Source organism: Mandrillus leucophaeus, unplaced genomic scaffold, assembly GCF_000951045.1.
Source record: "Mandrillus leucophaeus isolate KB7577 unplaced genomic scaffold, Mleu.le_1.0 Scaffold1200, whole genome shotgun sequence".
NCBI classification, from domain to species: Eukaryota; Metazoa; Chordata; class Mammalia; order Primates; family Cercopithecidae; genus Mandrillus; species Mandrillus leucophaeus.
In genome coordinates, this window is record NW_012100322.1 from 503665 (window position 1) to 531402 (window position 27738).

Genomic DNA, 27738 nt, shown 5'->3' on the forward strand with positions numbered 1-27738 from the left:
GTGCAGCCCCTATGACTGGAGTTCTTATAAAAGGAGTAAATTTGAACACAGACAGATATGCACAAGGGAAGACAATGTGAAGACACAGAAGGAATGTCTACAAGGAATGTCTAAAGCTACAGAAGCTAGGAGAGATGTACGGAACAGAATCTTCCACAGAATCCTCAGAGGGAACCAATCTTGCTGATACCTTGATTTCAGATTCCATGGTCTCCAGAACTGAGACCCAACAAATTTCTGTTATTTAAGTTACCCAGTTTGTGGTACTTGGTTATGGTTGCAGAAACTAAACAGAGCACCTATGTGGCCAATTGGAAAGAGTTTTGGAAGTGGAGTGTCCTACACATTCCAGAATGTATGTTCATTGTAAATAATGTTTTTCTGGCATGGGTGAAGGACCTTGATTAATTATATGCTTGTTATTTATCAAAGATCTCTTCAAACTCAGGAAGTGATCAATTCTTATAATTGTTGAGTTCATCACTTAGAGGTGGAAAAAGCCTATCTTTATGTACAAACTTTTTATGTCCTAAACCAGAGACAGTAAACTACCAACTTGTTCATAAATATTTTGTTTGGCCTACACAGTGTTTCAAAAATAGGGAGAAAAATGTACTTGCCAATATTGAAAGAGCAGATTTCTTATAAACATTTCTGGATGCTATGGTTTGAATGTCCCCTCCAAAACTCATTTTGAAATTTAATTGCCATTCTAACAGTATTGAGAAGCAGGACCTTTAAGAGGTGATTAGATTATGAGGGCTCTGCCCTCATGAATAGATCAATTGTTATTGTGGGAGTGGGTTAGTTATCCTGGGTGTGAGCTCCTGACAAACAGGATGAATTCAGCCTGATTTGTTCTTTCTGTCTCTAGAGCTCACTTCTGCCTTCTGCCCTTCTGTCATGGTATGGATGACCCTCACCAGATGCTGATGCCACACTTTTGGACTTCCCAGCTGCAGAAGCATTAGCCAAATAAACTTCTGTTCATTGTAAATTACCCAGTCTGTGGTATTCTGTTATAGCAGCAGAGAATGAACTTAAACACTGGATTTCTGGTTTTGCTTCAAAAACGAGAAGATTTGCCAGAGAATGGACTTAAACACTGGATTTCTGGTTTTGCTTGAAAAATGAGATGATTTGCATTTCCTCATGACAACAGTTGACTGTTGCTGAAGATCTGCTGCTTCCTTCAGTCAGGCCAAGAGTACTTCTGTCAGTTACATAGCCACCAGGCCCACTTAATGGGCTGAGTCTATAAACCCTGTCCTGCAGCAAAGTAGGGAAACATTAAGAGCTGGTGTTTGCTCAGCACCACTATGTAGCAGGTGCTTCCTAGACATTTATTCAACAAATATTTATTGAGGGCCTACTAGGTGCCAGACACTGCTCTAGCTACTTGGAATATACCAGGGAATAAAACAAATGACCCATGTAAAACTTACATATTAGTGGTGGATGAAAGACAGAATCAAACAATGGTTATGATAAGTAAGTAAATCACATGGTATATTAGAAGGTGATATGTTCTAAAGGAATTCCAAGTCCTGGGAAGGTCATTTGTGATTTTAAATGAGGTGGTCAGGGTAGGCCTCCCTGAGAAGATATTTGAGTGGACTCAGGGCAGGAGAGAGAGTTAGCCACATGGACTTACTGGGGAAGAGTGTTTCAGGCAGACAGAAAAACTAAAGGAAAGGTCCAAAGCCAGGAGTATGTCACTGGTGTTTAAGGAAGGTAAAGATGCAAGTGCGACTGGAGCAGAGTAAAAAAGGGGAGTGGAAGGAGTAGTGCTTAGAGAGTAAGGGGCTCTGTCAGAACATGGAAGAGCTTGAGAACTGATATGGTTTGGATATTTGTCCCTGCTCAAATCTCATGTTGAGTTGTAATCCCCAATGCTGGAGGTGGGGCCTGGTGGGACATGCTTGGGTCATGAGAGTGGATCCCTCATGGCTTGGTGCTTTTTTTAGTGATAGTTCTCACGAGACCTGGCTGTTTAAAAGTGTGTGGCACCTCTCTCTCTCTCTCTTGCTCTCTCTCTTGCTCCTGCTTTCAACATGTGACATGCCTGTTCCCCCTTCACTTTCTGCTATCATTGAAAGCTACCTGAGACTTCACCAAAAGCTGGCAGATGCCAACATAATGCTTCCTGTAAAGCCAGCAGAACCATGAGCCAATTAAACCTCTTTTCTTTATAAATTACTCAGTCTCAGGTTTTTCTTTACAGCCATGCAAGAGCAGCCTAAGAGAAGGCCCTAGAAAGGACTCTGGCTTTTACTCTAAATGAAAGAGGGAGCCATTAAAGGGTTTTGAGCAGAAGAGTGATCTGATCTAACCTAGATCTTAAAATAATCACACAGCTGCTCTGCTGATACCAGACTGTAGGGGGAAGAGGGACAATGAGGGAAACAGGGAGATGTGTTTGGAAGCTTTTTGGAGTGACCAAGAAGTGGCTTGGACCAGAATGGTAGCAGGGAAGGTGTGTTAACTTGTAAAAGTTAGGATGTCTTTAAAGGTAGAGTCAATCTCCAGATGGATTAGATGTGAGGTGTGAAAGAAAGAGGTCAAACCAAAAACCCAAAGGTTTCAGCTTGAGTAACTTCAAGGATGGTCTTACTATTTGAGATGAATAAGCTGTATGAAGAGTAGATTTCAAGGGGAATATCATCAATAGTTCTGTTTTGGACAAGTTGACCTTGAGATGTATATTGGATATCTGAAGGAAACATTGAATAAACTGTTAGATACAAGTTTGGAGTTCCGGGGACATGTCTGGTTGGCAATAAATCTTTCTTCTTCTGATCTATTCTCATAGCTTTAAATAGAATATAATGCCACATAATGCCAATGACTCCCAAATATTTATGGTTATGGTGGATTCTAGGCAGATCGTAGTGATGTGGCCGTATTGCCAGCAAAGGGAGGGCAAGGTCTCTCGTGCTGCCTCTTTATCTCCAATTATGGAACAAGCATGGTTTTAGTTCCAGTGCTTGGGTCTCCCTGGATTTAGACATCATTCCTTTGAATTCCTACCCAATATAATGAGGGTCACTATCTTCGCCAGCTTTACTAATTCTTATATCTGGTGAGGTGCAGAGACAAATTTGAATCAAGGTCTGAAGTCCTTACCTGGGGCTCTTTCTTCCATGCCATCATGCCAGTCTTTGTGAAGGCTGTTTTTCAAAGGCTCATTCTTCTTATCTCTTTTCTAGAAATTTTAGTTTATTTCTTTACTTCAGAAATTAATGTCGCACTTCATTTTAGTAGCAGGAATGTTAGTGCTCGGAAACTGAAACGTTAGGGAGAATCCTTGACCAAGACTTTCAGGCTCTAGATACTAGGTGTGTCTTGCTCTAATTAAGGAGATCTTATCGTTCCATCTCAGCCCAGTTTAATGTCCCCAAGAATTCCATCTTCAGCAGTCCAAAACTTTTCCCTTTTTCATTTCAGTTCAATTTATACTCTTCTCTGAAAGTGGCTCCAGGTCTGAAGAACTGTGGTCTGGGGGGAAGATAAAAGGCATGCTCAGCTATAACCAGGCCCACGTCCCCTAAGTTGCTTGCCCATGAAGTTATGAGCTGGACTTATGCGCCACCCTTTGTCCCGGGACCTTGCGCTGTCCTCCCTCGGGTTCCCACTAAGCAGGGGGCTTCCGGCGCGGTCCCCTCCTCTGTGGGCGGGGCCCACTGCTCCCGCTCCCGCCTCCCTGGCTGCGCGCGGCTGCGGGCTGTGATCACGTGAGCACAAGGGGGAGGGGGAGGGGCCCTGATTTCCGGGCGGCGGAAGGAGACGCGGCCGCGTGAGGACGAGGCTATTTGAAAACACGCTCCGGGAGCCAGAGTCTGAGGTCGGCGGCACACGTTGTCGCCCCGTGGGCTTCTGCTCGCTCGCTTACCCCTCGGGCTCCGCGCCCCGGCCGCGGCCGGGTCCTCAGGTGAGCGGCAGTCGCCCGTCGGGCCGGGTCCTCCCGGGGCGCGGGACTGAGCGTGGTGGGGCCGTCGCCCCCCGATCCGCGGCCCAAGCGGGCAGGGTCGGCCGTGGACGATGTGCGCCCACCAGGTCTGGGCCGCAGCGTCCCTTGGAGCTGGGCCTGGGTGTGCGGCCGGCACTGCGGGGGCGGGACCCCCTCGGCGTTTGTGGAGCTTCAGATGACTGGGCGGGTTTGCCCGGTTTCGGGTCCGAGAGAGTTTTAGGCCGGGGTGTGTGAATCGGGCCCCACTTCCCCGACTCTGGTCCTGGCCAGCGTCCCTTGGAGTAGAAGGAACGATGATTTCCTAAAATCCACGGTGTGTTCACCTCTGGGATGGATGCAGGACCGAATACGGAGTGGGGATGAGCTGCTGTCCCCTGTTCCGCCCTCTGGTCGCCCAGGCGGGAGAGTTAAGCGAGTGGAAGGGGACCACCAGTGTTCTGGGGTCGCCCCTGCCCGGACCATTTGCTTTTTGGGAAATCTATCGCCTCTGGTTGGCCCCTCAGTGGAGTTTGGAGGAACTCGTGAGTTTAAGGGATTGGGGAGGAAATTATCAAAGGCCGAGTGCAGTACGATCCTTCTCTCTGGCATATTTTTTTTTTTTTTTTTTTTTTTTTTTTTTTTGGAAAAGAAGTTGGGAATGAGGAAAGGTAAGAAGGTGGCAGGCAAACTATTAATAGTTGGAATTTAGTTCGATTGAAATCCTAAAAACTCTAGGATCTGCCTTTTGTTGGAATTAGGAGAAAAGACCTAAAGTAGTAATGTGTGACGTTCAGCTTTGAAACTATCGGGGATCGCAAACTTAAGGACTAGTGATGTGAGTTCCTGGCATTCCTACCTTTTGCTAAAAATCGGCTACTGTAAAAGTGGCTTAGTGGGACTTTTTGATTTGCTGTGTTATGAAAATTTTTGTTATAAGTTAAAGTCAATTACTAGTAGAACTTTGAGAATTCTTCGCATAAAAATGTTTTGTGTCCCATAATACTACTACTAGGTTTGAAAAGTCAAGGAAGGTCAATCAGCCCTCTTGATTTTCCTAGTAGAGAAAGCGTTAACGTGACTAATACAAAGCGATAGATAATATGGCAAAAAGTTGACAGTAGACTGTCGAAGATCCATCAGGTTGTTAATGGCTAAATAGAACCCACAGGACTGGGGGAGGAAAGGAGTTAATTTTTCTGAATGTCCTGTATTATTTACTTTAGTCTCTGATACCAGCTAGTAATAAAATTGTAGGAAAAGCTCACAAAGTGTCCTTGCTTAATTAATGAAAACCATTTTTATATTAAAAGAGGCCAGGTGAGTATCATGGCCTTCTTTTTAGGCCTTGTACACACCCACCCACCCCCAGCTTTTTTTTTCAGACTAAGGTAACTAGGGGTGTGGGTGAGATGAAAATTTGGGAATAGGGACGAATGAAATAAGCCAAACTGTTTTGCCACGAAGACTTCCAGTCTTCAGGTTAATTCTGGTATGTTCAAGGTGGTTTTGCAGAGCTCAGTTCTGTGAATGAATCCGTTTTCAACTTCTTGATAAAGGCGTGACTTCCAAACTTTTCTGAGGTGCCTTGCTAAAACGTGTTTAGTACCGCCTACCTTGCATGGTTCTATGCAGATTGTATACTGAGGTACACAATGCATCTAGTACCGGGCTTGGTACGTACTGATCCTGAGACTTGAGGGACACACACATGTTTGTGCTTAGAGCATACATATTTAACCGTGTACCAGGCACGGTTCTGAGTGTTTTACAGTTGTGTATGATTATCCCTATTTTGTAGATAGAAATTGGGACAGTGTACAGCTAGAAAGGGTCGGAGTCTGGATAAGAACCTAATCAATTTGGTTGTAGAATTGGTTCTTCACCTGTGGGAAATCCTACCTCATGGCGATCTAATATAACCCTGTAATTAAGTGAATTTGGATATATTGTCATAGCTGATTAGCTTCTGAATTCCTTGAACTTGAGCTGCTCAGTATTGCACTGGCCATTTTATTAATATTGTAATAATGGAAATTTTCATTTTACCCATTTTTTTTCATACCCTCGTGTGTAGCATTGTCGCTTTTTATGGCCAGGCACAGGATAATTATGATAAACCAGGCGATTAGGGGAAGTTTTATATATTCCAGAGGTACTTACCCTATTCAAGTCTTGTACAGTGGAACGCAGAGTTCATTGTTCTCGGTTGTGGAAAAGGCTTCAAGAAGAATTTAGCTGGTTCCAGGTAGAAGAGGCTATTGTTTTAGATAGAGGTTAGCTTGTGGGAAGGTAAAGCTGGAGAGGATGGATGGGGCCAGGTTAGGAAGGACCTCCTATGTCCTGCTAAGGAGGTTTTACTGTGTATGAGGATTAGAACAACTGAGAGCTCTTGAGTCTTGGTCATGAGATCTGTGTTTAGAGAGAGCTCTCTGGTAAAGGCCCGGTGGACTAGAGAGTAGACACTAAATAGTAGCCAAGAGTAACAGTGAGGAAGGTATTGAATGGTAAAAATAAAGGACTTCTTGAAAGTAGTGGCCTGGAAATAGGTAAGAGACACAGATCAGAGATTTCATGTGTAAGTACAAGGTTTGGAATGTGGTATAGAGGGGGAGGAAGTACAAGATGGCATGGTGTTATGCCTGAGTTATTTATTATAATAGTGGCTTAGCTGGTCTTTGTTCCTTATCCCCCTATTACATTATATATTTTTCTATGCTGCTTTTTGTCCTTTTTGGGGACCAAGGGGGAATACTGTTTTCTATTTAGTCTGAACTTTATTCACTTTTGCTATACTAGGTTTATCCCCTACGCCTGATCTTTACCTTGTTCTCCTCGCTCTTGAAAGGCCCATTATTCTCCTTGCTGTGTATTTGAATATTACCCATTTTTCAGATGCTCAGCTTAGGTTCGTAAATCTTTTTCTAACTGTTACAGGCTGCATTAAATAATAACATTGATTTTCCAACTTTGCTTGGTATTGCTAGAGAAGTTCCTCCGAGGCGTTTACGAAGACCAGGAGCTCACCAGCAGATACAAGTTATGTCTCTAACAAGTTTGTGCTGCTCTTCTACATTCAAACAAAGGAAAAGAAAAAAACAAATTTCAGAAGGTTTCCGTTTAGCACATAGCTTGACAGAAGGTTCCGTGACCCAAAAAACTTTGCAAAACCGTGGCAAGACTGTTGCCTTGTTACAGTATTTTATCACTAAACTGAGTTTTTAATAGTTCTTAACAGCATTTTTTAATATTTTGATCTTTCAGCATAATCACTGATTCTTATGATTGAAATAAATGTTACAGTAATATGTGTTGGAAAGCGCCTTTTTTCTTCTTTTATCATTTATTCTTGTCTCTATCCAATACTTTTAATTAATTCTTTTTATTATAGTAGTCGAGAATGACCAAAAAAAGAAAACGCCAAGATGATTTTCAAAAAGTAAAATTGAAAGTTGGTAAAAAGAAGCCCAAGTTACAAAATGCTACTCCTACAAACTTTAAAACAAAGACTATACATCTGCCTGAGCAACTCAAAGAAGATGGAACACTTCCAACAAACAATAGAAAACTTAACATAAAGGTAAATCGTAAATCTTGTTTTGATGAAATAAGATTTTCTTTGGAATCATGTAGAATGTTATATTTTTGTGAAAATTTGTCTAAAGGCTTAAATAGTTTGCCTAGGGTCATAGGGTTTATTGATGTTTGGAGTTTCTCTTTTACCCAAATCTGATCTCTCTTCATATACTTGTGTCTTTCCACGTCCTCCGTAAAGGTTTGCTAAACTAAATGCACAGTTGTTTCTCCCTGGTATACTTATTTGATGATTTAATTTAATTTTTTTTTTTTTGAGACAGTTCTCACTCTTACACCAGGTTGAGCACAATGGTGTGCTATCATGGCTTGCTGCAGCCATGACCTCCTGAGCTCTAGTGATCCTCCTACTTCAACCTGCCAAGTAGCTGGGGCTACAAGCGAGCTCACCATGCCTGGCTGATTTAGTTTTTTGTAGATACAAGGTTGCAATATGTTTCCCAGGCTGGCCTCAAACTCTTGGATGTAAGCAATCCTCCAACCAAGGCCTCCTGAGGTGGTGGGATTGTAGGTGTGAGCCATGGCGCCTGGCTAAATCTGGAAATAATTCTTACATGTTTTTGATGTGTCAGATTTTTGAACAGTTTTCTAGCTGTTTTTTAGCGAAGATATAATCCTGTCATTCATTTTTGAACCCATACAGCACATAACTTATTATAGGTTCATAGTAAATACTTGAAGTCAATTAAGTTTGAGCAAGTGTTGCTTAAGAATTTAACAGCTTTATGGAGACATAATTTACACATAATTAAAATCACCCATTTAAAGTATACAATTCATTGCTTTTAGTATATTTACAGAGTTATGCTACTGTCACCTTAATCTAATTTTAGAACATTTTTATCACTCCAAGAAGAAAATCTGTACCCATTAGGAATCACTTCTCATTTCTTCCAGCCCTTGGCAATCACTAATCTACTTCTGATATCTGTAGATTTGCTTATTCTGGAAACTGTATATAAATGAAATCATACAATATATGGTCTTTTGTTACTGGCCTTTTACTTAGCACAGTGTTTTGGAGGTTCCTCCAGGTTGTATGTAGCTTGTAGCATATATCAGAACAGTGGTGCATTCCTTTGTATTGTTGAATTGTATTTCATTGCATGATTAGGTCACGTTTTGTTGATCACTCAGCAGTTGATGAACATTTAGTTTGTTTCTGGTTTTTGGCTGTTATGAATAATGCTGTTATGAATATTTGTGTATGGGTCTTTGGGAGGATATACATTTTTCTATTTTTGTTTTTTAAGCTCTGAAGGTTAAATAATACGAAAGAGTTATTTAAAGTTATTTTTTTCAAAGGTTACATAAATTATTCCACAAATAAAATTGTCCAGTAGTATACTCTGAATAAAACACAAACACCCTGCAAAAGCCCATTTGAAATAGGCAGAATAAATAGGCCTGTCAAATTGAGAGTATATAAATACGCCTTTCATGATGTTTGGTACATAGTATATTTTCAATAAATGATGGTGTGATTGCTGTCACTTTATATCATAAGAGTGTCTAAGCCTGCGTGTAGGTTAAAGTGAGAAAATTCCACCTGAAAATTATGCAGTGTTTTTATTAAGCTGAAAGTATTTTTCTGTTTCTGATCCTAACAAAAGCTAAATAACATTTAAAGAGTACTTATTGAAGTAGTTTCCCCACGGAGTGTCAGTTTACTAGTGTAGTGTTAGCATGTTTATCTGAAATTGATATATGTATATAAGTATACATCTAAAATTTGTATTTTTATTTATAGGATTTGCTGTCACAGATGCATCACTACAATGCTGGGGTTAAACAAAGTGCTCTTCTTGGACTTAAAGACCTTTTGTCTCAATACCCATTTATAATTGATGCACACCTTTCAAACATATTAAGTGAAGTGACTGCTGTGTTTACAGATAAAGATGCTAATGTACGATTAGCAGCAGTTCAACTTCTTCAATTCCTGGCCCCCAAAATACGAGCTGAACAAATTTCTCCATTTTTTCCTTTGGTAAGTGCCCATCTCTCTAGTGCCATGACTCACATTACTGAAGGAATTCAGGAGGACTCTTTAAAAGTTTTGGACATTCTGCTGGAACAGTACCCAGCTCTAATTACTGGCCGTAGCAGCATATTGCTTAAGAATTTTGTAGAACTTATTTCTCATCAGCAGCTGTCCAAAGGACTGATAAATAGAGACAGATCCCAGTCCTGGATACTTTCTGTAAATCCTAATCGGAGACTCACTTCTCAGCAATGGAGGCTGAAAGTCTTAGTGAGACTCAGTAAATTCCTTCAGGCCTTGGCAGATGGATCCAGTAGGTTGAGAGAAAGTGAAGGACTTCAGGAACAGAAAGAAAATCCCCATGCCACTAGCAACTCCATTTTTATCAACTGGAAGGAACATGCCAACGACCAGCAACACATCCAGGTTTATGAAAATGGGGGTTCACAGCCAAATGTCAGTTCACAGTTCAGGCTACGGTAAGAAGGATTTCAGTTATGTCCACACAGTTTTCCTGTATTGAATTATAACTGCTGACCATTGATGCCTATTGGTGGGAAGACATGCAGTTGTCTTTCATAGTTTTCATATAGTTACTCATGATTTGATTTTATTTACTCATGGGAAGAGTCATTTGTATGTTAATTTATTAATTTATAGCAAAGCCTTTGAGAAATAAAACTTGATAATATCTATTGGCTTTGTCATCTTAGAATTTCATTTTTCTTACTCGTTTTGATTGATGTAATTTTCAATTCATGGTGCTTCATTTTACTAGTACTTTATATTTAAGATTTAAATTAGCAATGGATAATAAACATTTTTTAATCACTTAATTTTTTTCTTTCTTACCCTTATTAGGTATCTGGTTGGAGGACTGAGTGGTGTGGATGAAGGCCTATCGTCTACTGAAAACCTGAAAGGATTTATTGAGATAATAATTCCTTTGCTAATTGAGTGCTGGGTTGAAGCTGTACCTCCACAACTAGCTACTCCTGTTGGAAATGGTATAGAACGAGAACCTCTACAGGTTATGCAGCAAGTTCTTAATATTATTTCCCTTCTGTGGAAACTCTCTAAACAACAGGATGAAACCCATAAATTGGTGAGAACTAATGATTCTGTATTTTCTTAGTGTGGCCTTTTATCATAAATGGGAAGATTCGAAATCAGCTCATTACTACTAATTGGTTATGTATTTTTCTAAAAAGTATCTTGGGTTTAACTGTAAACTTGTTTGTTTTGCACAAAACTACAAATTAGTTTTCTGAAGTTATTGTCTGTGAATATATGTATATTTTTAAGTGAAATGCATAACTCATGCTTGATTCCGTTAGTTTTTATTGGCTATAATTCACAGTAGTGTTACAGTGTTTTGTTTATGGCAGATTGTGTAGGAACATTCTAGTTTCTGAAGATCTCTTACTTGGTTTAAAAAGTTGCTTATTAAGTGGTCTCAGTTTATTCCACATTGCCAGGTTTAGTAGAAATGGACAAAACTGAAGAGCTCATAAACACTTGAATTGTTTTAAGTGTTGTGCTATAGTGAATGTAGTGCATAGTGTATGCTACAGTTTTTCTGTGCAACCAAGGAGGAACAAGCCACGAGATTAAGTGGCTAAATTAATACGATAACACACTTAAAAAGGGTAGCTGCAGAAGCAAGACTTCAAAGCTAGAAGCATCTGGTTTTCAGAAGAATTGCTGTCGGGACTTTTGATAAGGCAGGTGTGAATCCTTGAAGTTTATATAAAACTGAGAAGATAGTTTTCTTGTTTTTGTTCTTTTTATTTCAAGTTGAAGTTTAGAATGAGTCACTATGCTGCGTAAGATGTGATAAATTAAGTAGTATTTGACAGTCTTGAAAAGCATTATAGAGTTGTAGTATGGTGTGTATTTTAAGAGCGTATTCTACTACTGTTAGCCCATCGTGTGTAGGGATGTTTTGTGAATTGCGTTTTCAAATAAGATGGCATTTTACTGATTACAGTTTTGAGACTTTGTATTTTATGATTCATTGCATACATTGACAAAAAATTAATCATAGGTCTATAATGTATGATTTTGAGAAAGCAAAGCTTGTTTCTCATATGGCGGTTAATTTGTGATGTAGGCTAGAGACAGTAAGAATGTATATAGCTCCTTAAAGTATATATTGCTTACAGTCTTGATCTATGATCATCTGAAAGGTTCAGATAGAAAATGAAAGTAATGCTAAAGTCCTTAAGATGTCCTATAAAAAAGAAAAAGTAATATTCAACATGGACTTTGAGTGCTAGTTTTTTCTTTTTTTTTTTATTTTTGAGACCGAGTTTTACTCTTGTTGCCCAGGCCGGAGTACAGTGGCACGATCTTGGCTCACTGAGACCTCCACCCCCTGGGTTCAAGCAATTCTCCTGCCTCAGCCTCCTGAGTAGCTAGGATTACCGGCGCCCGCCACCATGCCTGGCTAATTTTTTGTATTTTTAGTAGAGATGGGGTTTCACCATGTTGGGCAGGCTGGTTTCAAACTCCTGACCTTAGGTGATCTGCCCGCCTCGGCCTTCCAAAGTGTTGGGATTACAGGTGTGAGCCACCGTGCCCGGCCTAGTTTTTTCATTTTTAGAGAGCCAAGAAGTAAAAATTCCAAGCTGCTCTGGTGTTTGGTTACATATAAACACTAGTAAACTTTTGTTACTGCTTTGTTAGTAGCATTTGTATTTAGACAGACTAGTAGGACCAAAATACAAAATCTGAAAATTTATTAATTATGCTAGTTTTGGGTCATCTTATCATCTGGATAACACTAACAAAGGATCTAAATACTGCTTTAATTTTATGGATATTTAAAATAGTATGCTTTAAAACTATTTTGTGCTATTATAACATGGCTAGGCTTATTAGCAGCTTATTAATATAGAATGGTAAGTTTAAAAGACTACATAGACTGTTGAAGATCAGAATACTAAATTGAGATACTGTATAAAGCTGAAATAAATAAATTCAGATAGAAATAATATTTAAAAACATCCACTGGTAGAATTCTCTAATTCACCTTGGTAGATTTGTAATAACTTGGTAAGAACCATTATCTTTTTTTTTTTTTTTTTTTAAAAGGAATCATTATCTTAGAGACAGAGTATAAAAATGTAGATTGTTGGTACAATCTATACAAAATGATAGGTTGTGAGTAGCATTCTGTACAAAATGACATTAAAATGCACATTCTGGTCTTAAACTTCTGGCCTTAAATGATCCTTGCACCTTGGCTTCCCAAAGTGTTGAGATTACAGGCATGAGCCTCTTTGGCCACAGCCTAATCTTTAGGAGGAACCAAATAGCATTCCTTGGCATTAAACTCAAATCACACACCATAAGCTGAATTGTAACCCTCTTCTCTCAGAAACTGTATAGATTTTTCTGTTGGTAAATTGGTGTCTGGGTTAGATATAGTCTTAGGACTATTGACTGTTTGCTTTTGCATGTTGGCGCTGCAGCTTGATGCATTTAGTTTGCTAGTATTTGCAACACAGTTGAGAAATTTCACTTGTATTCAAGTAGTTTTTTTAAAAAAACTTTTTAGTAATTTGAAGCTTTGATCCTTGCTTTGAAAAGAAGTCTCAAGGTACATTAAGTCTTACATGCAATGGTTGAATAGTCAGATTCTGTAATAATCAACCGAAGTTGTTTATTTCTGAAATACTGTGGTATCCTTTGTTTTTTTTTTTCCTGTTCATATAAACAGCCATTTATTCCAGCACTATTTGTTGAAGAGATTGTTCTTTTACATTTGATTACCTTGGCACTATTTTTCTTTTTTTCTTTCTTTTTCTTCTTCTTCTTCTTTTTTTTTTTTTTTTTTGCATTCCCTTACCTTTTTTATTTTTAAAGAAGTCAAGCCTTCAGAAGGAATACAATAAGCACTTGCCTACCCCCATCTAGACGCAGCAATTTCTGACATTTTGTGCACATGTTGAAATACTGTGTGTATCCTTAATAGTTAGCTAGCTATATCCTTGATATAGCTAGATTTTATTTATTTACTTTATGTTTTTTGGAGAGGGAGTCTCGCTCAATCACCCAGGCTGGAGTGTAGTGGCGCGATCTTAGCTCACTGCAAGCTCCGCTTCCCGAGTTCACGCCTTTCTCCTGCCTCAGCCTCCCAAGTAGCTGGGTGCCCGCCACCATGCCCGGCTAATTTTTTTTGTATTTTTAGTAGAGACGGGGTTTCACCGTGTTAGCCAGGATGGTCTCGATCTCCTGACCTTGTGATCCGCCCGTCTTGGCCTCACAAAGTGCTGGGATTACAGGCACAAGCCACCGTGCCCGGCCGATATAGCTAGTTTTTAAAATGAGAGTACAGTTTAACATTAACTTTTTGATTTACTGTGGTTTTTAGTGTACTGTATTAGTAGTGTCAGGTTCAGTATTATGTTATAAAAATTGTCTTAGCTTTGCATTTAATGCTTGGCTTGCTTGCTACTTTTTCTCAATGTGTGTGTCTCATTCCTTTTATCCTTTTCCTATGAGGGTTAGAGTTTGTAACCAAACACTAATGCAGTCATGCTTTTTAAGGCATTTATTCAAAGCTTTATTGGTTATCAATAAATAATGGCTACTTAATTAAAATTTAAAATTCAATTCCTCAGTAATGCTAGCCACATTTCAAGTGCTCAACAGCTACATGTGGGTAGTGGTTACTATATTGGACAGTGCAGATATAGAACAGTTTGATCATTACAGAAAGGTCTTTTGAATAGTAGTATTCTAGACTCTGGGGCTACAGAGATAAACGTGGTTGATAAGGTGCTTGCCCTCATGGTGTGTACCTTCTGGTGGGGTCTGTAGACAGTAAACAAATATATAATGTCAGTACTAGGAAGAAAGATGAAAGTAAAATGGGGTATAAAGAGAGCATGGGCAGGAACAGTGAGGGGGAGCTATTTTAGGTAGGTTGTCAAATGCTCTCTGAGAATAAGATACTTGAATGTCATTGAAGTGAAGGAGCAAGTCTTGTCAACATCTGTGGGAAGAACATTCAGACATAGGAAACAGCAAGTACAAAGGCTCTGAGGTGAGAATAGACTTCGCATATTTGAAGAATGGCAGGAAGGCCTGTGCAAATGAGGTACTGGGAGAATGGTAGAAGATGGGGGCGAAGAAGAGTGATAGTGGCCAGATCATGTGGGACTCTGTAGTCGCTGGTAAGGAGTCTGGATTTTAACCTGAGTGTGGCGAAAAGACCACTGGAGGGTTTTGAGCAGAGGAGTGGCATGATCTGCGTTATATTTATTTAACTTTAATATTTTAATTTAAATTTAATATTGCTCACAGTCTAACTCTAGCAACCATCATCTCTTGGATGACCAGTCCTGTCCTACATGTGTATATATTCATTTCCTTTCCCCCTTCCTGTATTATTTTGAAACACGATTTATGTTTTAAAAGATCACCCTGCCTGTTGTGTGGGGAAATTGACTTTTGGAGGATAAGAGGAGAAACAGGGAGACTGGTTAGGAGGCTATTGCAGTAATCCAAATAAAAGATGATGGTGACCTGGTGTCTAGTGTTTGAAATGATAAGTAGCTGGATCCAGGTAAAGCCAGCGAGACTGCTGGTATGTATAATGAAGGAAAGAGGAGTCAAGGATGAGGCCAGTGTTACATCGCTTAAATGAGAAAGAAGGTCATTTGGCAGGGAGAATTTGGTTTTATTCATGTTCAGTTTTAAGATACTTGTCAGAAGTTGAAGAGGAAATGTCAAGTATATATTTGTATATAAAATCTGGAGCTCAGGCAGAAATGATTCAAGTATTATTACTGGGCAAATCCAAACATTTAGAAGTCAGGAAGAAGAGAACCCAGTAAAGATACTAAGGAGGAACAATAATTGAGCTGTAAGGCCAGGCGCAGTGGCTCACGCCTGTAATCTCAGCACTTTGGGAGGCCAAGGTAGGCGGATCACTTGAGATCAGCAATTCAAGACCAGCCGGGTCAACATGGTGAAACCCCAGCTCTACTAAAAATACAAAAATTAGCCGAGCGTGGTGGTGGGCACCTGTAATCCCAGCTACTCAGGAGATTAAGGCATGAGAATCGCTTGAATCTGGGAGGCAGAGGTTGCCGTAACCTGAGATGGTGCCACTGTACTCCAGCCTGGGCGATAGAGCGAGACTTTGTCTCAAAAAAAAAAAGAAAAAAAAAACAAATTGAGCTGTAGGGTGACCAACTCTTTTAGCACCTCAAGTCCCACATCTAGGAAACTTCTCAGTCTCTGACAAAATGGAATGGTTGGTTACCCTGGATAAGAGGAAATAAAGAATATTCTAATTTGGAATTAGAAAGACAGTGCTTCCATAGGAGGGAAATGATAAATTCACCAATACTACTGAAGCATTTTAAGGAAATGCATTGCTTTGTGAAACTGTTAAATAATGGAATTGCTGGAGAATAGAGTTATGGTGCAGATAGGACATCATGGAGAAAGACTTTCTTGTTTATTTTATAAACATTGCATTAGTGGTCCAAATTCATAATTTTAATCTCAGATACTTTCACTTTTTCTCTCTTAAGCAGCAGACAGAATGCAAGTAGAAGTAATTATTAAGCACCAAAAGGATCTACAGATGAAAACTGGGTGCTTTAACAGTTAATTCTGATTTTAAAATTTATTTACATATTATATTACTGGTAGATAGTGAATTATGATGGGACATTTGACAAGTTGTCAATTTTCTTCAAGTTTTATTGGTTATTTTACGTTTTTTCTTGTAGATTTTTCTAATCTTTGCTATTTCAATAGGAATCATGGCTTCGAAAGAACTACCTTATTGATTTCAAACACCATTTTATGAGTCGTTTTCCATATGCCTTAAAAGAAATAACCAAGCACAAAAGGAAAGAGCCAAATAAAAGGTATTATGATTCTTTTTCACTATATAACCTTGAAAAGCTGTTTAACCTGAAATTATCGGGAGATAATTAGCCTTAATATGGAACTTTCTACACTATTGCGTGTTTATGTCTAGATTTTGTGAAAATAAAAGTAGTAGTAAGGCTGATTTTTGGACAAGTCAGTTTGAGCCTTGGGATTAACAGTTTTTTTTTTTTTTAAGTGTGTAAAATGATTTTTTTTTTGTGCTAGATGAATGTATCAATTTACGTAAATACGAATTTAATAGAAATGACAAAGGTGTATGGTTTATTTGGGTGAGGCACTGTGTGATTATTGAACCTCTTAAGCAGGAGAACATCTTGATGATCATCTAGTTCTGCTCTCATTTATACATGAGGAACCTGGTAGTGAAACTAATGTTAGTATCTCTAAGGAAGGAGGGCAACTGGAGAAAAATCAGAAATAAAAGGTAATTGATTAGAAGATGAAGGTTAAAAAAAAAAAAAAAGTAAGCCTAGAAATTATTTAAAATGTCTGCCTCAAGTAAGAGCAGATAAATGTGAGAACAAGTTATGTAATGAAATTTGACAAGCAGATACAAGCTAAAACACTAATACTGTGGTTCCTGTAAATGAGCAAACACTTGCAAGGGATCTTAAAGTCTGTCAAAGGCTCTTAAATACATCAAAAGGAATACACTAGCTAGAGAATCATTGAGGTTTTTTGAGCAGGGTTCAGAGGATATGCTTGGAAGCAATATAGCTATTTCAGGCATAAGAGTTTTTCTTTCATTCACTAAATATTTGTTTTGGTTGCTTATTGTGAACAAGGTAGAACAAAGTATTGTGATAGGAAGAGATTTTTTAAGCCTTGTACCTTTCTCTCTTGAGCAGTTCTATGTGTGTGTGTGTATATGTATACATATATACTTATATATGTATATATGTACGTAGGTGTATATATATGTGTGTATATGTGTGTGTGTGTGTGTGTATATATATATATGGTTTTTTTTTTTTTTTTTTTTTTTGGTGAGATGGAGTCTCACTCTGTTTCCCAGGCTGTGGCACCGTCTCAGCTTACTGCAACCTCCGCCTCCCGGGTTCAAGTGATCCTGCTGCCTCAGCCTCCCAAGTAGCTGGGATTACAAGTATGCACCACCATGCCTGGTTAATTTTTGTATTTTTAGTAGAGACAGGGTTTCATCATATTGGCCAGGCTGGTCTTGAACTCCTGACCTCAGGTGATCTGCCCACCTCAGCCTCCCAAAGTGCTGTGATTATAGGCATGAGCCATTGCACCCAGCCTTAAGTAGTTATATTCTAAATCATAAAAGAGTGTGTGTCAGGGTCCAGTCATGAGACAGAAACTGTGACAATGATTTTTTTTTTTTTTTTTTGAGACAGAGTCTCGCTCTGTCACCCATGCTGGAGTGCAATGATTTTTTAACAAGAGAATTTAATATAAATAATTGTTAACTACGTATACAAAGGAAGTTAGGTATTATGGAGGTACCAACTGCGGGAAGCAGATAGTACCTGTAGAACTGGGAGAACAAAGAAGGGAAGAAGCTTGGAGGAAGGGAGCCAAAACTCTAACCTCTCAGAAGGGGATGCTCCTCAGCAGGTACTGATATCTTGAGCTGAGAGCAAGAATCCCATAGGGCTGGGGTCCAGTACTCTGAAAAGGGGGTGTAGCTGGCTGGTGCTGACATTTCTGAGAGGCATGAGGATTCTGGTTGTGTCAGTAAAACTACAAACTGGAGTCTGCTATGGCTACTATAACGAACTGCAAATGACCTGAAGAAGAGCTGCTGATTGGCACTGGCAGCAATAGGAAACAAAAACAAAGCTAGCAAGTAAACAGAAGAGTGTCCCGTCTTCCTCTTACAGCTTTCTAGGCCTTTTGTATCACCCCTTTATTGGCAGAGCCTAATAAACCATCTACAAAGGAAAAAATGTGGGTCCCAGAGTCCCAACCCTAGGGTCACAAAGCAGAGTATAGAGGGTGACTTTGAAGCTGAGAAACAGTAGCTCAGTAACTAATATTTACATATCTAAATTTACATATGTAACACAAAGCAGTATAAAAGTATCATTAGAACTATACAACTAAGTGCTATAGGAATTCATAGGGAGAGACAGATCACTGCTTGTTAGGATAAACAGACAAAGCTAAATTGAAGCATAGTATTTCAACTGGGTATGAACGTGGATATGGTTTCAGGAGGCGGAAATGCAAGCGATGAGACTATTGTAACTAGAGGAGATAGCATACAAGAAAACTACAGGATTAGGAATTGGTGGAGAGCATGGATCTGGGTCCAGTCTGATTTCTGCTCTTCCCTGGCCTTGATGGGGAAGCCGTTTCTTGACTCAGGAGTTCATCTTCAGATCCTTTTGGCATTGAAGACTTTTGGTTCAGTCAGAACTGTTCTAGGGAGCTTCTGGAGTTGAGAGGACAGAATCAAAGACACACTTTATTGAGCAAGATGTTAGATTTTTTCCCCCATACAATTTTCTTACCAGATTTTTTATTCTGGGATTCATAGATAAGCTTCAGAAAAATCCATGAACTCTTGAAGTATTGATGGAGAATTACATGTACGTGTATTTTTTCAGATAAGGCATTCTGTATATAATTTTCATCAAAATGTGATTAAATTGTGGTTTAGATGTTTAGGATTTAGTAGACTTCAGTGTAAATAAATTACTGAAGAATGTATAGGTGTATCGTCATTCAAGAAACTTATTGGACTCTTGGCCAGGCGCAGTGGCTCAAGCCTGTAATCCCAGCACTTTGGGAGGCCGAGACGGGCGGATCACGAGGTCAGGAGATTGAGACCATCCTGGCTAACACAGTGAAACCCCATCTCTATTAAAACAAAAAACTAGCCGGGCGAGATGGCGGACGCCTGTAGTCCCAGCTACTCGGGAGGCTGAGGCAGGAGAATGGCGTAAACCCGGGAGGCGGAGCTTGCAGTGAGCTGAGATCCGGCCACTGCACTCCAGCCTGGGCCACAGAGCGAGACTCCGTCTCAAAAAAAAAAAAACAAAAAAAAAACTTATTGTACTCTTATGTGCAAGGCACTTATTGTACTAGTTGCTGAGCATTTCATGGTAAAGGAAATAGGTAGAGTACCAGTTCTCGTGGAGCACGGTCTAATGAAAAAGACATTTATTTTACTTGATTCTTTAATCAGTGACTGACTGTGATAAATAAGTGAAGAAAGAGCTTAGGTTAATACAGGAGTATGTAGTAAGGAGTTGGTCGTGATCTTTCACGAGGGGAGGACCATCTTAGCAAGGCTGCCCTGATGGAAGTGACAGTGTGCTGAGATATAAATGAGAAAAAAAGAAAAGGAATTAACTTTATGAGGAGATTGAGATGATGAAATGGAGGGATTTTTAGCAAAGATGGATTGCCAGTATAACCTACTTTTCAAAAGATTCCCCCCCATGATTGATTTTTGGGGAGCCTACAGGCTGCTTTTAAGTAAGTGCATTAAATGCTTAGCAAATAGCCTATGAATAGCAGCACAAATCAAAGTTAGGGAAGTCAACAGTGGTCTAGACCAATGGTCCCCAACCATTTTGCTAATGAGGGACTGGCTTCATGGAAAACAATGTTTCCACGGACTTGAGGTGGGAGGATTGGTTTTTGGGATGATTCAAGTGCATTACATTTATTGTGCGCTTTATTTCTATTATTATTACATTGTAATATGTAATGAAACAGTTATATAATTCATCATAATGTAGAATCAGTGGGAGCTCTGAGCTTGTTTTCCTGCAACTAGACAGTCCTATCTAGGGGTAATGGGAGACAGTGACAGATCTTCAGGAGTTAGATTCTTATAAGGAGCATGCAGTGTAGATCCCTTGCATGCACAGTTCACAATAGGGTTCATGCTCCTATGAGAATCTAATGCCACTACTGATATGACAGGAGGCAGAGCTCAGGCAGTAATGTGAGCAATGGGGAGCGGCTGTAAATACAGAACAATCTTAATTCACCTGCTACTCCCCTCCTGCTGTGTGGCCTGGTTCCTAACAGGCCATGGACCGGTGCCAGTCTGTGGTCTGGGGTTGGGGACCCCTGATCTAGGCCAGTGTTGTTCGCACTTCTTATTCATGTGCCCCTAATGTATTTTTATTATTTATTTATTTATTTATTTTTTTGAGACAGTTTCCTTCTTGTCGTCCAGGCTGGAGTGCACTGGCACGATCCCGGCTCACTGCAACCTCTACCTCCTGGGTTCAAGCAATTCTTCTGCCTCAGCCTCCCAAGTAGCAGGGATTATAGGCATGCGCCACCACACCCGGCTAATTTTTTGTATCTAGTAGAGACAGGGTTTCACCATCTTGGTCAGGCTGGTTTCCAACTCCTGACCTCAGGCGAGCCACCGTGCCCAGCCTGTATTTTTAACCTGATATCTACATTTTTAAATCTCAGGTTGAAATACAAAGTTAAAAATGATATAATTTATTTTTATTGGGGTAAAATATATATAACATTAACCATTTAAACCACTTTTTAAGTGTACAGTTCAGTGGCATTAAGTACTTTCACATTGTGTGATCATCAGCATCTATCTCAAAAAAAAAATTCTTTGCATTTTTCATTGTTTTGACATTTGCACTAATGATACAAAAGCAATGGTGGGTAAAACTGTTAGTATCTTAGGATGAATTAAGACAAGGGCACCAAACTATACTAGTAGACATTGTATTCTTCACCACCATACACTCACAGTTTAAAAAAACAACAAGCCAGTTTCACTTAAGGTCCTTAATAAGCAGTAAACATAAGTGATTGTATTAAGTCATGACCCTTGTCCTGGTGCGGTGGCTCACGTCTGTAATCCCAGCACTTTGGGAGGCTGAGGCGGGCGGACCACGAGGTTAGGAGACTGAGACCATCCTGGCTAACACGGTGAAACCCTGTCTCTATCAAAAATACAAAAAATTAGCCAGGTGTGGTGGCAGGCGCCTGTAGTCCCAGCTACTCGGGAGGCTGAGGCAGGAGAATCGCTTGATCCCTGGAGATGGACATTGTCGTGAGCCGAGGTCACACCACTGCGCTCCAGCCTGGGTGGCAGAGTGAGACTCCTCCAAAAAGAATAAAAAAGTCATGACCCTTGAGAATGCATATTTTTAATATTCTGTGTGATGAATGGCAAGTGTACATAAAGCATTTCTGCTGCATATCAAAGAACTATGATTGTCTCAAGGAAATAGCCCTGTGGGATTTTCCTACTTGTATTTTCCTGGAATGGACTAGATTTTAACTTGAAGAAAATAACTGACAAACAGTGGTTATTCAGATTTGGGTATTTGGCACATGCTTTCACAAAAAACAAAGTGACTGGCCAGGCGCAGTGGCTCACACCTGTAATCCCAGCACTTTGGGAGGCAAAGGCGGGCAGATCACCTGAGGTCAAGGGTTCGAGACCGGCCTGGCCAACATAGTGAAACCCTGTCTTTATTAAAAATACAAAAATAAGCCAAGTGTCATGGCGCACGCCTGTAACCCCTGATACTTGGGAGGCTGAGGTGGCAGAATAACTTGAAGCCCAGAGGCAGAGGTTGCAGTGAGCCAAGATAGTGCCACTGTGCTCCAGCCTGGGTGACAAAGTGAGACTCCATCTCAGAAAAAAAAAAAAAAAAAGAACAAAGTGAGGCTATTAGTTCCAGGAAAACAAATGGCATTTGTTGCCACTGATAAAATTTGAGCTTTCAAGCAAAAATTGATACTTTAGTAAACTTCTGTCTACCACTATGAATTCTGTCATTATATTTACTATCTTTTTGTTCTTCATGTTTTTCATGTATCTCAGTCCTGCCTGGGATCATTTAGAGTCTTCTTTAGTTCATTTTTTCTCCCCCCATAAAAATGTATTTCTCTCGCATTTTTGAAGAATGTTTTAGCAGGGTTAATAAAGGTTTGGCAGTTATTTTCTTTGAGCACACTGACGATATTTTACTGTCTCCTGGTTTCCATTGTTACGTTAAGAAGTCAGCTATGAGTCTTAACTGTGGATACTTTAGGAGTTACCTGTGTTTTTTTTTTTCCCCCTAAAGTTTTTCTTCTTGTCTTTCATTTTCTGCAGTTTCACAGTGATGTATCCAGGTGTGGTTTTCTTTTCTGTTTATTCTGCTTGGGATTCAGTGGACTTAACTGATATCTTGAATCTTGAATGAAATGTCTTCATCAGTTCTGAAAAACGTATTATCTTTTAAACATTTGCCAGTTTCTCTTCTTTCCTTTCAAGACTAATTTAATGCATGTTACATCTACTTATTGAATCCTCCACCTATTTTTTAATCTTTTCTTTATCCTTTCCAGTTTTTAATTATTTAGTTTTATTCAGTTGTAGTCAAACATAAGTCCACGGAATTTTCATTTTTTATTTTTCAGTTCTAGAATTCTTTCCAATTGTTCCATCACCACTCATTGGAAAGACTATACTTTATCCATTAAATTTCCTTTGCTCATTTGTCAAAATTCAGTTGACTGTATTTTCATGGGTTTGTTTTGGGACTGTGTTCCATTAATTTATGTATGTTTGTTGTTTCATCAATACCATCTTGTCTTGCTTATTGTAGCTTTATTGTGAGTCTTGAAAATAGGGCATGTGAGTCTTCCAGCTTTGTTTTGCTTTAGAGTGTTTTTTTTTTTTTTTTTTTTTTAAATGGGGTCTCCTTATGTTCCCTAGGCTGATTTTCAACTGGGCTCAAGGGCTCCTCCCACCTTGGCCTCCCAAAGTGTTGGGATTACAGGCATGAGCCACCATGCCCAGCTTGTTTTGCTTTAGTCTTATGTTTGGTATTCTGGGTCTTTGACGTTACCATGTAGACTTCAGAATCAGTTTGTCAACAGTTACAAAATAGCTTGCTAGAACTTTGATTTGGATTGTGTTGAATCTATAGATTAGTTTAGGAAGAATTATTCTTTAAACTGCTAGAATGATGCAGAACTAGGATTCAAGTTTATCTTAAGAATTACTTTTACTTTCCTGGGAGAGAAACCTTAAAGGGCCAAGCTCAAGGAAGGGATGTTGTCCCGTCACAGTGTCTCACACCTGTAATCTCAGCCTTTTTGGAGGCCAAGGTGGGTGGATCACTTGAGGTCAGGAGTTCGAGACCAGCCTGGCCAACATGGTGAAGGCCCCATCTCTACTAAAAATACAAAATTAGCGGGGTGTGGTGGCATGTTCCTGTAACCCCAGCTACCCAGGAGGCTGAGGTGGGAGGATCGTGCCACTGCACTCCAGCCTGGGCGACAGAGCAACACTCTGTCTCCAAAAAAAAAAAAAAAAAAAAAAAATGTAGGGATGTCTTGGTAGGCCCTAGGCTTTGACTTTTGAATTCCTTTTTCTTGTGGGGCCACTAAAAGGTTGCCTTAGTTTTGCAGCTTTTTTCTTTTGCACTGGCAGTTGCCCTCAGGACTAAACCTTGAGTGCTGGAATCTTGCACTTCTAGTTATTTTCAGCAATGTTGTAATTACCTATACTACTTTTACTGGAAATTGAAGTTTCATCAGAGATCTGCCTTCCTCCTAGAATTGTTGGTATATTTAGTCTTTGAAATTTCTGTATATGTTATTGGAGCAGAAGGAACTCTCCCAAGTTTGCAGATGTCCATTGAGACTTTCTGGATCGTAATAGATTATGCTGCCTGAGATAAAGTTAGGGTAAATTTTCCAAAGCTCTGCCTGTGGGGAAGAAATGTTTCAAGTCTATCCCAGTGTTTACTGTCTCTTTTCTTAATGATAGGATTCCTCATTTTCATCTGAACGTGTCACTACACAAAATAAAAAACAGATTTCCCAGCTTTCTTTGAAGCTAGGAGCAGTCACGTGGGTAATTTCTATTAAATAGCTCAGACTTCTTCCAGTGTCAGACTTGTACACTGAGTTGTCTGTTGGCCATCTCCATCTGGATTTGATTATGATCCTTTAGGCTCAACATATCCAACGGAGAATTAATTTCTAGATCTCTCTGCTCCTTTTTCTTCATCATCTCTATCAATTTAGTCACTACTGTTAGAACCCTTGATGACTACTCCTCCTGTCTCCACCATCTTCAGACTCATATATTTGTATATATTTAAGCATATTTCAAATCTGGCTAATTTTTGTTCTTTCTAAATGCCCTCCTTCTCCCATTTCATACCAGCATTGACCCTGGTTCTTGGACTTGCCATCTCTTGCTTGGAGTGCTGTAGTAGCCCCACAACTGCTTCTTTGTTTGTAGTTTGTAACTCTGATTTTCCCTTTTGTAGCCACACAATCATGTCTCTGAAAGAAGCTTGCAACCATGTTATTCCTTTGCTTACAGAATTAGTTTTGATGTCTTTAGCCTCTGGCTCTTTGTAACCTGGTTCCATTTTACCTTTCCAGGCTCATTTGTCATTCCTGGTCTTACATTTGATGCTTGGTAATGCCAGATTTCTTTTATTTCCCTTCTCATGTATTTGTGGTTCCTCACTACTGTGCACTTGCTCAAGACTAACTAGGATTAATCTTTTCCTTTAAAATTGATTGACTTGAGATATTTATGGCTTCAGTCAAATTTACATTTTTCTTTTCTGTTTTTTAATGATAGGGTCTCTCTTTGTTGCCCAGGTTGGAGTGCAGTTTTGTGATCATAGCTCACTGTAACCTCAAACTCCTGGGCTTAAATGATGCTCCTGCCTCGGCCTCCTGAGTAGCTAGGACTATAGGCACTTGCCAGCATGCCTGGCTTATTTTATTTTTATTTATTTATTTTTTGAGATGGAGTTTTCGCTCTTGTTGCCCAGGCTGGAGTGCAACGGCGCAATCTCGGCTCACTGCAACCTCCGCCTCCTGGGTTCAAGTGATTTTCCTGCCTCAGCCTCCCAAGTAGCTGGGATTACAGGCATGTGCCACCACACCCGGCTAATTTTTTTTGTGTTTAGTGGAGACAAGGGTTTCACCATGTTGGTCAGGGTGGTCTTGAACTCCTCACCTCAGGTGATCCACCCGCTTCGGCTTCCCAAAGTGCTGGGATTACAGGCATGCGCTCTCGTGCCCAGCCTTAATTTTACTTTTATTTTGTGTAGAGATGGGATCTTGCTGTGTTTTCCAGGCTAGTCTCCAACTCCTGGCCTCAAGCAGTCTTCCCAGTTCATCCTCCCAAAACACTGGGATTACAGGCATGGGCCACCACGTTCAGCCAGCTTTATGTTTTTCTAAACATGAAAGAAGTAAGCTCTGCTGTTGAATATACCACAGTCTGAAATGAGTATGTTCCAAGTTGCAAATTTTGTTTTTATTAAAATATTTTATTTGAGGTTTTTTGAAATTGTGTTTTGTTTGGCTAGAGTGAATAAACCGATATTAATATGTGAATTATAGAATTGTTTCAAATCAGTGCTTACCTGGATATGTCTCCTTATTTCACATATGAGAAAGTTATGGCCAGGAAAGACTAGTGATTCTTTTAAGTCAGATGATTAGTTAAAAGCAGAGCCAAGATCTGCTGTGATTTACATCCAAATGTAATTATCTGCCTTAAATCAGGTGTGTCAGGGTTTTTAAGTTTTATCTTTCAAGTTCCCAGGCAATATTAAAAGGACATTTACATTTTGTATGAATAGCACCTTGAGTAATGAATTGAGCTGTATACACTCTGTACCTTCTTAACAACTCTGATTCCATAATGAAATGGTTTATTTGTAGAACTGTGGCCTAAGTCTTGCCTATGCACCTATCTTCTTGGCCGTCTATTAATTCTAGAAGGGAATTTTTTAAAACTACACTGATAGATTATTTTAAGTATTCTAATGAAGCAGTCATGGTAGACGTAACGCTTTATAGATGTGTGTGTCTTTGTTTCTAGCATCAAGCATTGCACAGTTCTCTCCAATAACGTAGATCATCTCTTACTGAATTTAACACTGTCTGATATCATGGTCTCCCTGGCAAATGCGTCAACTTTGCAGAAGGATTGCAGTTGGATAGAAATGATAAGGAAATTTGTAACAGAGACCCTTGAAGATGGCTCTAGGCTAAATAGTAAGCAACTGAACAGATTGCTGGGAGTATCCTGGAGGTTAATGCAAATACAACCAAACAGAGGTAGGTGATGCTACTTTGCCCTTATTTAAGAGTGGAGCTCTTACATGTGCTATCTTAAGGTCTAGCTTTGAAATGATGGCTTGTAAACATTCCATGTAGTCAGGCTAATTATATTCAAGCCCTAAAAGGTAGCTACTGTCTACTTGAACACAGAAATTGTTTATGGCTCAGAGTATCTGTAAGTGGGTAGGTCCACTCTGAAGCAAATTGATAAAGACTCTACCCTCTTCTGATCTAGTTTGACTAGAATTTGAGAACTTTTTCCCTTGACTCATATGGCATGAATCTTCCCTGTCTCTTTACCTTTCTTCTAGCTTGATGTTAAGTTATATTAAGTCAGTTTTAGAGTGGCTTACTTATTCTTTGATTTAAAAACAAAGTTTTCCTACGTAGTTCCCATCTAAATCGCCTTTCTGATATTCCGGTTTTTGTCATTCCTAGGTTTGTTGTTAAGAAAATTTATACTGTTACTACTGATTGGTTTGTCTTTTTTATTAGGCCATTGCTATAGGACTTCAATGGTAGTTGTCAGTTTGTGGCTAAAATTGGCTTTGCCATAGGAACAAAGTATTTCGGTGCATTCAGAGGAATTTGGGGGCTGGTAAACATTTTTTGATTCATATGCAAGTTGTTTTCTTTCTGTTTGTAGAGGACACAGAGACTCTTATTAAGGCAGTTTATACATTATATCAGCAGAGGGGCCTTATCCTTCCAGTTCGGACTTTGTTATTGAAGTTTTTCAGTAAAATCTATCAGACAGAAGAACTGAGATCTTGTAGATTCAGGTAAAATCTTGTTATTTTTCCTTTTTCTCTTGCTGAGTTTTTCTGTAGTCTGTTTAAATATTTAAATAATTTTAGAGAGATTAAATCTTTGGAGAAGTTCATTCTTTTTAATCCTACTTGTTTGCATTTAGGAAATGATATAAAATTTTAAAAGAAGCGTACATAAAGTGCCAGTAAACTTTATACCCATATCTGAACAGATAAAAGACTGCTTAGGCATGCATTTCCACCTGTCCACTTATAGCTAAGGGACAGTTGGAACCATCTTAGCCCTTTCTCTTCCCTTCCCGTAAAAATTATGGAGGTTGAATCTCTAGCCATTAGTGACATATTGAGGCATATGGGATAAGAGTGAGGGCAATAGAAGATGAGAAGGTTTCTGGCTTAGTTTGGTGCTATCAGAGAGAGACAACAAAAGAGTGGACTAAGGAATTTTTCAGTAAGGTGAGTTT

At 39.4% G+C, this 27738-nt stretch overlaps 1 protein-coding gene across 2 annotated transcripts in view; it reads left to right on the forward strand.

Moving 5' to 3' along the window:
- The first annotated feature begins 3728 nt into the window (after positions 1-3728).
- The window catches only part of TEX10 (testis expressed 10), a 51127-nt gene continuing 27117 nt past the window's right edge, over positions 3729-27738 (forward strand). The window contains exons 1-7 of one of the 2 annotated variants that reach the window (XM_011970208.1): positions 3729-3931; positions 7338-7526; positions 9291-10003; positions 10386-10629; positions 16305-16417; positions 26263-26501; positions 27151-27286. In XM_011970208.1, coding sequence (XP_011825598.1) covers positions 7347-7526; positions 9291-10003; positions 10386-10629; positions 16305-16417; positions 26263-26501; positions 27151-27286 — 1625 coding nt within the window. In that variant the 5' untranslated portion in view covers positions 3729-3931; positions 7338-7346. Of the gene's footprint in view, positions 3932-4130; positions 4284-7337; positions 7527-9290; positions 10004-10385; positions 10630-16304; positions 16418-26262; positions 26502-27150; positions 27287-27738 lie in introns of those variants that run through there. The other variant, XM_011970209.1, reaches the window with a different exon arrangement.